Source organism: Harpegnathos saltator, unplaced genomic scaffold (assembly GCF_003227715.2).
Source record: "Harpegnathos saltator strain DR-91 unplaced genomic scaffold, Hsal_v8.6 scaffold491, whole genome shotgun sequence".
Taxonomy (NCBI): domain Eukaryota; kingdom Metazoa; phylum Arthropoda; class Insecta; order Hymenoptera; family Formicidae; genus Harpegnathos; species Harpegnathos saltator.
This window is the reverse complement of record NW_020230306.1, coordinates 23,933-38,370: the sequence shown is the minus strand read 5'-3', so window position 1 is coordinate 38,370 and position 14,438 is coordinate 23,933. Positions and strand designations below refer to the sequence as shown.

The 14,438-nt window shown below is 43.3% G+C and overlaps 1 protein-coding gene across 12 annotated transcripts in view; it reads right to left on the bottom strand.

Annotated features, from left to right (window-relative positions):
- Nucleotides 1–14,438, bottom strand: part of Dh31-R (Diuretic hormone 31 Receptor) — a 94,001-nt gene that overhangs the window by 71,916 nt on the left and 7,647 nt on the right. For all 12 annotated transcript variants that reach the window (XR_003113512.1, XM_025302424.1, XM_025302423.1 and 9 more), the window contains one exon: nt 7,790–7,881. Coding sequence is in view for 11 of the 12 variants with exons in the window: in XM_025302424.1 (XP_025158209.1) it covers nt 7,790–7,807 (18 nt within the window). In the remaining variant the exon portion in view is untranslated. The remainder of the gene's footprint in view (nt 1–7,789; nt 7,882–14,438) is intronic.

Sequence of the window (14,438 nt, the reverse complement as noted above, 5' to 3'; positions counted from 1 at the left end):
TCTGACATTTCTGCGAAACATCATACGTTGGCTGCTGATAAAATATCGGAATTAACCGGCGGACACGGTGGAAGAGTTATATCGTAAAGCAGAGTAAATAAAGAAACGAAAAATTATATTGAGATAAGACGTGTGTGTGAAATAAAAATATGTATGTAGTATATTATATATTTTACGTTTATCTTGAAAGTATAATCTTATATACATATTATTAATCGTATCTCTAATGTGTTTGTAAATATAATACAATTTACGTTTTTCTTTCTCTCTCTTTCTCTCTCTCTCTCTCTCTCTCTCTCTCCCCCTCTCTCCCTCTCCTTGCGACGAATAGTGAAATTTATCTATATGACATTATTTATGCTTTCATTGTAACTCGAGACGCAATTAACATAAAAGTAACCACCAGCGACACGGCGTTTAGGTGCATCGTTGAATGGCGCACAGTTAACAAAAAATTATCCAGTTTCGCAGCAAGTAAGTTCGCTTCGCGTCCGTGTTGTTCAACCGACAATACTATCTCTTATTAATTAATTAATTAGATCGTATGATCATATTATGCGTTGTAACAACGGATTACATTGCGCATATTTGGCCATCAGATGAATCTGGATGAACAAAAGCTACGGATTATTTACGCGGAATTTACCCGATTCGAATGGATACCGTGGAACCAAGTTTACATAACGGATATTTATGCAAGGCGAGATGGGAGCCCTTTACAATCCAAATATTTATCACCAAGATCGTAACACACGGTAACATTTCACGGAATATCTGTCATCCAGCGGCTTCGCAAGTCGTCGATGTTTATCGAAAGCTATCGACAAAGGTTTATCTTTATCGCCTGAATCTCCCGAGGTGAAAACTCACTCGAAACGAGTGCAAATTCACTCGAGGCAATAGTGAAGATACTCGAAATCGCACTCGACAGTGCACATTTAATATCAATTTCGAGCGAACTCTCAGTTTATATGAATGAATGTTTCGATCGATTAGAGTGAATCGGTTTTTGCGAGCACATTTCTGGAGCACATCGGCGTCACTTTGTAATTTTGAGTGAAAATATTCGGAGTTTCGAAAATTTATCCCATATCGGTGAAAAACCACTCGAATTCGAGTAACTCGATGGTAACTCGTTCTTCCTGCTCGGCTGAAATTTCGCTACAAGAAAATTCCGGGAGTAGAGGAGAAATGTACAGTTTCTGATTGGTGATTTTTCCTCTATCGCTATACGTTTAATCACGGTCCGTCCGTCCGTCAAACTGTATTTAATCGTTATCAAGTCGCAGCCATTTCCAAACACGCTTCGACAAATGAGATAATTATTCACGAAAAATCGCTGTTTCTCATATCTCATAAACATGACACGGTAGTGTCAGCAAATCAAACAGCGCCGGCAAATAGCAGAGCGGCGTTAACACCCAATTAAAAGCGTCCGGGAGTCCGCTGCAATGGACTCGCGCGTTTAAATCCTGCTGAAATTTCTCACGCTATGTGCCGAACAGGCGCACCGCCTGCGTCCACAGGATTTCACATACGGTAATTCCCTGCATGTGAGCGAGACGAGGTATTTACGCAATGGGGGAAAGAAAAACACCGTACATCCTGTAATCGACGCAAAGTGAGAAATGAAACAACAAAAGAGAGATCATATTAATGATTTCGGAAGGAATGGTTGAAAAGGAGAAAAAACGGACTGAGAGAGAGAGAGAGAGAGAGAGAAAGAGAGAGAAAGAGAGAGAGAGAGAGAGAGAGAGAGAGAGAGAGAGAGAGAGAGAGACAGCGCGCAAAGCGCTCCCATGACAGTTAAAAGCGCTTCATTAGAAGTTTCCGATGTCGTCTTCGTCGTTTAGCGAATCGGTCAAGTGCAAGAGTTGAGACACTCGTAATTATAACGTACAAGCCTCGTTGCGTTATATTTCACTACAGGGTAAAAACGGACGTCATCGGACTTCGGACTTTGATAAACGAGCGCATGAAATGCGCGCAGCTGCGCTGCGTGATCGGCGGAAATGCACGCGTGATAGGCGGAAACCAAAGGGAAATGAAAATAAAATCGAACGGAATTAAAACAGAAAGAAACTGGATTTCAATTGCGGAGCGGACTTTTCCATTTTAACATCGGCCCACCTGCTCCTATTAACTCAATGCTCCGACGTAATCAAACTCTTTTGGACAAAAGAGAGAGAGTGAGAGAGTGAGAGAGAGAGAGAGAGAGAGAGAGAGAGAGAGAGAAAGAGAGAGAGAGAGAGAGAGAGAAAATATAACCTTAACCCACATATTCCAATGCGCAGCACATTCCGCGCGAAATGCCAATCAATAAGTTTTCTGTGCTTGAATTTCGAATTCCGTATTTTGCAGTAAATTAGCGAGCAAAAATCAAACGAGCATGCTTAATTACGAGCGTTTTGTTCCTGTTCTCGCGACATATGCAGCGTTAAATGCCGCCATTCGCCCACTCCGCTCTCTTTTTTTTGCCGCCGTTGTTATCATTATCGTTACATTACATTATGCAGGAAATAATTAAAACAATTATAAAATAAAAAAAAAATTGGGCATTTGACTGCGGCAGCGTCGAGTAACGCGTCGGGAAACGCGTCTTTCGATACTTCGGAATAAACATGACGCCGTTGGAGAAATGAATTAAATCGAGAGATTCGCGAATACGTGATAATTCGTACGAGCACAATAAATTCTAACAAATAGCAAATGTCGCGGCACATGTGTAGCGTACAGAGAAGCAGCACGCTCAGGTGTTTGCAAGAGTCACGCTTTTAGCTTACACATCAATGTTATCTAAGTTTATGAATAACGCGCAATGTATCGTGCGCATGAGTACGTGAGCAGCGGACATTATGAACTTGCAGAAATTGACTGTTGCTTTTAGCGTCGAACGTGCTTGTAATATTGTGTACATATATATGAGACGTACAAACGTGAACTTGCTATCGAAAAACTTCGCGAAACCGGCTGCGTTCTTTTCTAAATTCACGACGTTCGTGGCGGACAAGTTTTGATCACTTTTACGGAAAATCGCGTGGAAAAGCGAGAATCTTGTTGGTAGGGCGAGTTGCCTCATTGTCGCGAGGAGGAATTGCATATTTTGACAGCTTCTGTGTCAGAGGGGAGCAAAATAATACAATAATGTTAATATCTAAATCTAAAGTGTGGAATTAATCAATGAGTGAGCAAATGTAATGGTGTTATCGAGTGTTTTGCCGGCTGAAAAGCATGTGATCGATAACATATGTATGTGCCACGCTGTCGCGCGCTCATAATAGCTCTTGACGTGCCGGTTAACAAATCGGGAGACGTCGCGCGTGATTTCTGATTTTCCGGTTCGGTCAGAGTGTACATGACGTACGTTATATTACATCGCACACGCGCAATTATCATCCTAGCATCATTTGCGGCAGCAGTAGCATCTTTGAATTTTGAAGGTAATTATCGCTCTTTACTTCCACTGATTTAAAAGTATATTATTTTGAATCTTTATACTTCTGATATGCTGAAGTTTCTCGATGCAACAGTATTCTTGTGTTATATGTGTGTGTGTGTGTGTGTGTGTGTGTGTGTGTGTTAATAAAAAAAAATATATATTTATATTATTATATGTTATAATATGTATTATATTATAACACAATATATCCTTTCAGTATCCAGCTTCAGTATTTATATTCTTGGTATATTTACATTTCTCCCTACTACCTAATGCTTACTTATCAGAAAACACATGTCTTCCGTGTGACATGTTTTGCTTCAGGTCTGATAGTATTTGTGATCACACGGATACGGGCACTGTACGGGAGGATCCGGCTCGGGTCGAGAGCAGAGTTGGTTCGAAGGGAAAATTTATAGGCTTCTCATATTCCTGTACTTAATCCTTTACACGATCGGAAACTGGGGCATAGGTATCCCAGCAAAAATCATTGAGTTACAGCGATCGTTAAAGATTAACATGCTCGTGTCCGTGCATTTTTCTCCACATTTTTCTCGGTAAGCCATTAATCCTTATATCCAGTCAACGATTCTATATTTTTTTACTGCAGATCTACGGCAGAACGTAATCGATCTTAAATTCCTGATATTGCATTGAAAAACAAAGATTTACGATAACGAGCTTATTGATGGTGGATCATTATGAAAATCAATGTGATTCGCTTAATTTCTTTAAATTTTTACGTGTACACTGTCAGAAAGAAATATTTAATGTTAAACAAAAATCTCATTACCGAAGAAAATGCAACCGGTCGCGAAACGAGATATTTCCTTTTCCTCCTCTCAACTTTACTGGACGTAACGCGGTTCGCGGTTTGTTTACACGCGACTCGCGAGTGCATTTCCGATATGTCGAAGTTAATCGTACTTTTCGTTAAATTATTCAATGCCGTTAATGTTAATAATATATGTGACCGCGAGTGCAGTATAGTGAAGTGAAGTGAATTGAAGCGAAGTGAAGTGAAGTGTAGTGAAAAAAGTGAAGTAAAGTGAATGAAATGCGATCCACTTGAAGCGGCAACTGGCGACTCTACGGAAGCTGGATGCTGAAGACTCGCAAATCTGGACTTGGACTTGAACGTCGCGGGATCAACACAATGGTGGCAATTTAACTTTTTACGGTTAGTAATTATTTTCAAAGTGTTGTGCGGTGTACGTGTGTATGTAGGTCTGTAATTATTTTCAAGTTGTCCAGTCACTCTGAACATAGGAGCGCAAAGGCTTGAATGCTCAAGAAACATTATATTACCTAGTGCACGAGATATTTATACCAAATCGCATTGATTGCCGATGGGAGAAGTCGCCTCGCGAGAATTGTGTACCCACGTCAGCGTGATATTATTATATTTAAAAAAGACTTGATCAAATGGCGCGTACTAACGCGCGCGTTGCTGGTATCTAGTGTTACAATGTAATAAATGAATTTTATATCCCAAACTTCCGAAAATCTGATCTTACACATACACATACGTGCGAGATGAGGAAAATTTGACGTATACTATTGTTCCGATCGGCGAGACACGTGCATAAATAGTTATTTAGCGCTTCCCACTGACTGTAGTTTGCTTCACAAGTGAATTAAATTTCAATTTCAAATCCCCTATGATATGCATGCCTTGAGCAAAATTATTGCGATTTCAGACGGATTTCCAGCGTAATAATTTCTTACGTTGGTACACGAACGTTTCATGCTTCCTGAAGAAAGAAATGAAAATTTTGAAGTAATTTCCTTTCTCTTCAATTTGTATGCAGATTAAAACGTAGATCTTTTTGCGGGCAATAAAAAAGATACAACGAAACAACGTGAATCGAGTTAACCAAACACAATTTCGAGGTTGTACATAGCTTCCATTTAACTGACGAATTTCAGCAAAATTTTCATCAATTCTCTTAATCTCGTTTATATACGAAGCAAATTTCAAATTTAGTTTAACACGGTGACACATAAAGCTGATCAAACACGTTACGAGTCATATTTGTTGTCTGATTCACACAATCTTTTACCGACGATAAAATTAACGAAACAAAGTTAAAACTATGATTATTTTTAATTGCTCGTATTTTGCACGATTTTTTCAGTAATTCGCTAGTTGGAAAAATATCTGTATCGTACACACAATTACGTTTTAGTTCTGCTTACCTTTTACCGCTGACTAAATTTTGCACTTTGAGATTCCTACGTGAGATTGTTGACTTGACCCGGTACTTGCTTGATTTCACTCGGTTACAACAAACTCACGTAATCCTGAAACTTGATTCTTCTTACCCGATTTGTTTCTCTTTCCCATTGTAGATCTAACCCCGAGTAATCACATTACAACTCGCGATACAGGAGAATCGCATTACGAACGAACGTTATTTTCCGCGATACGACGGCTGTGTTGTCAACACGACCGAGTAGCGTAGTTCATCTGCGTAGTTTTCGAACGCGATCATTACACACCGCAACGTTGTCGGCGCGGTTCACGGTCTAGACACTTTGTTTTTTAGCGTGCGAACCACGAGCAGTTGTACATGCGTCAGTATGTAATTTGCATAACAAATAACACAGTTCGTGGGAGAGATAAAATAAATAATTGCCCGGCCGAGACGCGACCGCCGGAGAAGGTGATACAAGTGTAATGACAGTTTGACGCAGTCGATAACTTGACTTCCGTTATTGTCCAAGGAAACGTCAAATCTATCTTCGTTTCTCTCCTGCCTCACTCCTATCTCACCGCTTGCTCTTGTCGATCGTTTTCGAGATCTCGTTGTCACGTTATTGATTGATGAGTGCCATCGATACGAAGGCTCACGAGAGGATTCCACCTCTGAGAATGATAGAAGACGCGGAATATCGGTTAATCGACCGTGTCCAGCCGATTTGATACGTTAGGGCGGACACATCGATATAACGCGTTTCTATTTCTATCTTCATTATATCACCGGGCCGGCGATTCGTCAAGAGAAAAAAATGAGAGAGAGAGAGAGGGAGAGAGAAGGAATAGGAAAAAATTACACACCGGGTACAAGCGGACAAAGGGGTGGAAACAACAAGAGCGTGTAATTCCGCTAAAGACCTAATAATGCGCCAGTTCAATCGCGTTCGTTTCCGACGAACGGAGGTCTTCCGGCCTCCGCGGAGAAGCAATTTATTCATCGGCATAAACAAATTGGAAAATTCAGCCGGGCGCGCCAGTCCCAGGCCGAAAGAAATTTTAATTACGCCTTTTAAACGTTGACACGCCGCGCTTCAGCGCGACACACGTGTGTTTTATGAATGTTTAATTTGACGAATTTTCGCTGCACGTGGCGCGGTGTGTGTGTGCAAAGTGACAAAGAATCGAGAGCGATATTAAACATTCGGAGAAAGAATGCGGGAACAAAGAGAGCGCGGTGTGAGTAAATTGCTTAAATTAACGAGGCGCAAAATATCCACGAAAAAGCCTTGATTCATATAAAGCGTATGAAGGCGCACGGTCGACGATGACGATGACGACGACGACGAGAACGCTTCTTTTCGTTTACGCGAATGTCGGTCGACGAAACTTGAGGATTTTCAAGTGCTCCTTTGAATATTTCATGCGTGAGCGCAGAGCGTAGTCGCTGTGAGAAATACGATCGTTATTCGAAATGAGCACACACTGCACCAAGACTTATTTGCGAAACGTATGCTAAAAGGAGCTCAAAGGTTCGACAAAACTTCTCCGATGACAGGCGTCTCGTCCGCCAGAGTTGCTTTCTCGCGAACTTCGACTCGCGATACGCGCGCTGAAATTCGCATCAAATTTCCCATAAAAATTTCCCCCCAGCCCCTTCTTCTTCGGCGATGAAACGCGGCGGGAGTTGCGGTGGTTTCGCCGAAAGTTATAAAGATCGGCAGTAAATGCAAAATACTCGTGTCTTCGGGGAGAAACCTGCCGGCGAAGTTCTTGCGCAATTTCCACATAGACGCGAAGAAGCGAGCGGAACAAAAGCGTGCGCGCGACGGGACGGAACAAACGAATTCCATAGTTCTTAATTTGCCCGCTACAACGGACGAAGAAATATATTCGCGCAGCCCTCCCCGCACGTTTTTTTTTGTCTTCGTCTTTTGTCGAGACACTATTGTCGAGACCGAAGACGACAAAGAACGTTGCGTTGCGGTGAGGTTTTTTAATTGATTTATATGAAAATGAGATGACGGCAACACCTTTCGCGTTGCGACGTTTCCTCTGCTTCGCGCGAAATCATAAAGCGAGCGGAGGGCGAAACGTTTTTTACTCACTCTACATGTCATGAGCAGGTGAAATGATAGTATAGCGCCCCTTACCTCGCTCTGCGTTTCCATGATTGGCGTTATTGGCAAGTTATAAGGATGGAGTGTATATACCGCGGGGACATCACGTCCGTAGCACACCAGATCTGAAACAAGAGAAATTACGGACTAGATGTGAGGAAGCTCTCAATAGAACTGAAGGCAAAAAATATGCTTTAAAAAAAGAAATTAATCTAGATATCGCGCGGGATGCATAATACGCGTATGTGTATGCGTATAAAGTATTTTAATATCAGTGATCGCCGTTTATAAGAGCATTCGCGAGATTCCAAACGGACGTGAATCCCAGCCGCTCGTGTATCTCGTTCGAATGAATAAAACGCCACTCGAAAGAGGAGCAGCGAGGATTTTTCTTCATTCGCTCCTTTCTCCCTTCGACCTGCCTTTACACCGGGTACTCACTCCCGTTTCACTCGAAATTGCGGGAGTCGTGCGATACGCAATGAAAAATAAATGTAAAGGTAAATGGGGCGAGAAGGTGCGCCTAATGACGTTGGACTCGAGTGATAAATGTAGCGCGATAGACGCGATCTACGGAAAAAGAACGTAACGCTACGGTTACGTAACGTCACGCTCGTGGATTTATTTTGAGAGGGTCGCGATACCTCGCGCGAGATATTTTTTTCGGCTTCAATGCACGCGCGCCGCCGGACGATCCGTCCTAATTTTCACTCGGGTTACAAAACCGCCCGGATATTTTCGCGTCCAATTTCACGCCCCCGCAACTATTCCCATTTACTCCAGTTCGTCGTGTCTACGGAACAGACCGATTCAATTTCCATTCCATTAAGATCAGCAGGTGGCGGTACTTTCTCGCAGAATGAAACTAATCGCAAGTCTTCGGTAGAACCATTCTCAACGATCTACCGCGAAGGTCAGGTATGGGTCTGATAAGCTCGGCTGTCAATCAGGGAGAGAAAGAGAGAAAGAGAGAGGGACTGGGCGCTCCTTCCAATCTCTAGTCAACCATCTAACGATTGAAACTTATAGAACTCGCGAATGAGACACGACATCCGTCAAGAAGTTCGTTGCACTCCTCGGAAGAATTGACAAAGTCTAACAGCTGATATCAATTCGGAACACGCGACTCGGTCTACTAAACTTCGCGAAGGAAAGTTAATTGTTATCAAAATGGTTATTATGAAAGTCGGTTATTTTCGGTTATTATCAAAGTCGGTTATTTTCGGTTATTATCAAAGTAGCACGTACATCTCACAAGATATCTCGTGTTTAGCAAAATATATTTCGAAGTCACGAGATATCTGTTCACTTTGCGCACTTTGTCATAACTGGTAAATAATAACGTGCTGATGTGAAATTATTTGATTCGTTTGCTTATATATAGTATACACAAATTTCTACTTAAAATAATGAAATGTTTTTCGTTGTTCCGATTATTATAATAATATCATCGTTATATCGTTATATCGCGTGATTCTACGTAAAAAAAAGAAAAAAAAACATCAGCAGTCAGCGACCGCGTATTTCAGTTATTCGTATATTGAAAATTGTACATTGAAATTAAATTCCATGTAATTGAATACTTTTAATCATCCGCGAGTATTAAAGCGATTATAGCTATCGTGACGATTATTTCTAATTTATCACACGGCAAAAAGAGCGCCGATTTTTCCTCTTTTCACATTCATATTTCACACAAATTCTGCACACAATTCTTCACACAATATATATCCTTTAATTGGCGCAAGTGTTATATACATTTATCGTGACTTTTGTGATTCTATTACTTCGAGATTTTATTTAGTACAAATTTTATTATACAGTATGTAGGTTATCGACATATATCACGCACACATACATACAATAACAGAAACTTTACGACAACCTGTTACAAAAGAATTCCGAAATAAATGTGTACCGTCGCGCGAAAAAAGAGTAGCATTCCTGCGTGGAGGAAATCTGCCACAGGCGTGTATATAGATGTACATAGACGCAGGTCTTGGCAGCAGGATAAAAGGACCGAGCGCCGTATGAAACGCGCCCACGTAGAATGCAATCGATGAACGTAAAAATAAAAATTAACACCGGGTGGTCTTGCGCCGATTTATTTTGCTTTGTCGTTTCAAGCATTTAAGAAAATACCTCCGAAGACGATTTTACCAAATATTTTACCAAATATATGAGGTCTGTTCGGAAGGTCCCGAAGGTACTTTTTAAACAGACCTCATATATTGTACATATGCATGTGTGTGCGCACGCGTGCGAATACATACGCATGCCATTTTGACGGGACATATTTCGAACGCATACGACGACCTTCCTGGAGAATATATTTTTAGTCGCGACACTCTCCCGCATATATTTCGCTCGCGTTCTCAAGCAGTCGGTGCTGTTTTGTTTTAGCGTCGTACACCGTAGCGCGCGAGAAATTGTGGCTTTTCTCGCGTTATCTGGCACTTGGCCAACACGCCCACGCATTAACGATCGACCACGACTTTCCGACGATCTATCTAACCGGCGTATCAACATCCTGTATCCGTGATAATCGCGTATTTCCGAAGGAGATGCGCGCGAGTCGGACCGACAGCTCGCTCATTGCATCGCCGCGAAGCCTTAAAATCCTGCTCGTTCAATCGTTATTAAATTAGCGGCCACTGAACCTTTAATTAATTGCAGATGCAGGACGAACGATATAGCACGATGCAGCAATTCGTTTTTGATTGGCGAAGCGTTTGAAATTTAAATTATTCTGTCTCAACTCGTTTTACCCACACACCCTGCAGGAGAGAATATATAATATTAGAGGAGAACACGGGAACAGGAGATGTCTATTATGCCTACACTGTGTGGAATTGGACGTTTAACCTTATACTTATTCAGTGATTGCGGTTTGAATTATACGCGAGAGTGCTATCGATGCAATCAGAGAGCGATAGAGATCCAAGTTACACTGGGCAAAACTGCGAACTTTGCATTTCTCTGAAAAGCTTGCTCCCTAAATTTCTTTGAGCGACATTCCGCTCTTAAACAATGACGTGACAACCGAGCCACTCGAATGACTTTCCGTTGGCTCTTCGAATGACTCGATGTGTTCCATACCGCTGCAGGAACAGGAAAATTTATCCTGGTTGATTGAAACATTTACTCGTGAAGAATAATCCCCTGTAAGCTGCTGAGCGGAAGCTTCACTCTCGCGATTCCGAGTGACGATATTTTCACTGCGAGTCGCTCGTTTTGAGCGAGGCTCACTTCACTCCAGGAAATTTAGACAGTATCTCACTTGGTACGTATTTAACTTACTCCATGAGCGTCTCGTTACACCTAGAATGCTTTGTGTGCGAAACTACGAATTAAAATCGAGCGGAGGTCGCCGTGCGCAAAGGGAAAGGAGAAAAGAAACGAATGAGGAAACGAGTGGTCCCTCGGCAAGAAATTTCACAGGATCCGCTTCCATTATCTCCCCGCTGGTCGACGGCTTCAGCAACGCCGGCAAATCTCACGGCCGCCGGCGCATTTGGCGGCATGTATCTGTGAAAATAGAATTTACGACGATGGCAGTTAGCCAACAAATCATTCCAGCCTAAGCGCACGGTCTAACGCGGTATCGATCTCTCTGTCTGGCTCTAAGTCCGCGAACTCGTAAACACACAAATTAATTTAGACACGCCGTTAAATCGCTTGAAAGCCTGCAGCCAGCGGCGGAGCGCGTACGCGAGCGGCCGCTAAAAGCGCGTTATTTTGCGCGGGACTCGAGAGGTCTCAAGTCGTCTCGATCTGCATAAAGCCTTACTGGCAGCAGGAGGAACTTCGCCTCCGATGGCTCGCCATTCACGAGCTACCGTCGAAACGGGTCACAGCTGTGTTCGCTGTCGTCATGGTTATCCGTATTTGACAAACGGTGTCACTGACGGCTGCGCGCGCGACGCGCGAGGCCTTCCTCGCGCCTCGTCCTCATCTCGCGCCACACACCACTACTCTACTCGTCGTCTTGTCGCGGCTGGTCGCTAAAAGTAGCGCGCGTAGTTTACGGATATTTGCATGATGTCTCGCGGGCCTGGGGTGTCCTTTTAGCGGCGGACATCCGCCGCCGGTAAGTGAGAGAAACGACCGGTTGCTCGCGACTTCGCCGAAGACACTCGAGATCGTGAGTCGGGGACCTCGAGGGCGACCTCGAGGGCGTAAACACGATGAACGAGGAGACAGCGCTCGCACCCGCGCCCGCAGCTTGCACTTTGACTGCGTGTTACTTCATGGAACTCCCATACAATTGATCTTAAGTAAAGTGAAATTTAATTTCTCAGCCGAGCTCGCGCGCACCCCCTCCACCCTCTCGCCGTCCCGAAGAAAGAAACAGAGGAAAGAAGAAGGAAGGAGGCGCGCTGAGAGAGAAACCGCGCTTAGGGCGGAGAATTAAAAACTTACAAACAAGCTGCAGTCTCCTACGGCAAGCGCTCGCTCGTCGGGGAGGTTCAGCTCCAAGTTGCTCTCGCGGAGCATCTGCTGTTGCAACAATATGCAGTATAACCAGGAAACTCCCTAACAATATGCCGCGAAAGCTAGTTGTAATCGAACGTACATGGCTAACCGCACCGCAACGAGATCCTTTGAATGACAATTACTAGCCAGAGCTCCCTTCGGCACTTTGCTGACGGGAGGCAGAGACAGAGAGGATGAGAGAGAGAGAGAGAGAGAGAGAGAGAGAGAGGAGCGTTCCTGCGTTATTCACTACCGTCCCGCAATTACTTCGAGTTGCCCATGTACCAAGGAAAGGATAGATACCTCCCGTTCCTTCGCTCCGAACGGAGAGGATTGCCTGAGAAAATGGCGATGCCGTTAATGCGTCGCGCTGTTTCGCCCGAGTCCTCCCGCGAAATTAATTTTTTGCCTCGCTATATTAGGAATTATGCAAATTACATGTGCGAACCGCTCGAGTTATGCACACCTGGCGCGTACAAATGGCGGAGTCGGGGGAAATAGTGCCTGCAGGATGATAGTCGTGATAATCGGATTAATTGCGCCGGAGCTTGCGACTGAAATATCTCTCGCCGTTGAAATTAGAGACGGCCGAGTGTCGACGATGCGGTACCATTCTTTGTCCTGCGACCAAATTCGGAATAATCGTCGCAATTATGATAATCGTGCGTGATCGTTGCGACGATTAAGAGATAGGCCCCGGGATCCGCGAGAAATATAAATAATAGAGGGAGAGAGAGAGAGAGAGAGAGAGAGAGAGAGAGAGAGAGAGAGAGAGACAGAGAGAGAAACGACAGTTACTGTTTAGCGTATCGTCGCGATAACGACAACCGCATGTGTCGCAAGCTCACATACGGATGATACAAAATATTCAATCACTCAATGAGCGGCGAAAAGAAGCGCACCTGAATGAACTTTGATGCTCGGAATAACGAAAACATTCCGCTATTTACGGCATGAAAACGGCGAGACGCAGCGGCCGAGCTGTTTCGCGCGCGAAAAAAACGGCGACAAACACGTTAACATCCGCGTTGCATTGAAACGCATCGCTATTTAAAGCGTAATTGGCATGAAGAAATGGCGACGGCGGTCGCGGTCGGTATTCTTCTCCTTTGCAATGCTCAACGCACTAGCATCGCAAGAGGAATACTGTCGGAATTGTCGCCGTTCACGGCCGATTTCTCACGATTCGGGCGAAAATATATATTCGGGGGGGAGAGACGAGACAATTGTATCGGGGCCGCGCTTCGGAGCGCATGTATCACGGCACAATCGTATCGGAACTCAATTTGTGCACAGGGAACACGTTGCTCTTCTCTTACATATTTACTTCACCTCAACTCCGCGAGAGATTCAAGCGGGATGCATTATGCCGAGCCACATGAAACCGCCCTCGCGCTCAGCGGGGGACAATTATTTACTGTGGGCTGTCGCAATATCGCGAACATATTGCGCTCGCCAGGTGCGCGCATGGTTTTAATTCGCCTCTGAAAGAGGGAAAACGTTTGAAATGCGAGGAAAGACGCCGATTTTGCATCCTCATCCTTACCGTGCAGTCTTGTTGTTCGAAAATTGTTTAAAGTTCTTTAACTCGCGCGTATCGGTCTCTCGTGCTGGCGAGACGCAAAATCGACACGGATCTTTTTCGAAAGTTTTATAAACGTATCGTATACGCGCAATTCCTTTAATTAGAAACGAAAGCTCATGTCGAAAACGAACCTTCAATATATTTACATTATTTAAAAATCGGTCTCGCAGGTCTCGGGTGGCTTATGTATTAAAAATCATATGAAGCGCCGTTGTGTTTTTTTATCACACATCTCACTGTTAGCGGAGAGAAGGAAGATGTAATTAACTCGGGAATTAAAAGTTCGATCTGACGTTAAAATTAAAAATAACTAAATGTGGAAATACTTCATATGACGCAGACTTCGTTCGATAAAAGTTTGATAGACTGGATATTTAATTAACGAAATCTACCTGTTATCGTAATCGTTTAATGTAATTTAAAACAGCAGTGATGAGAACAACATTGAAGTAAATTTTACAATGCGCGCATTGTAAAATTTCCTATTTTATAAAAATGCGACAAATATCCCAAAGTGTCCTTGTTTAATGTGTAGCTGTAAAGAGTGGTACTTTCAAAGAAATCTATTAGCATCTTAGAGGATGTTTTTGTGTAATTCCTTGTATTTGTACATGTAGATGA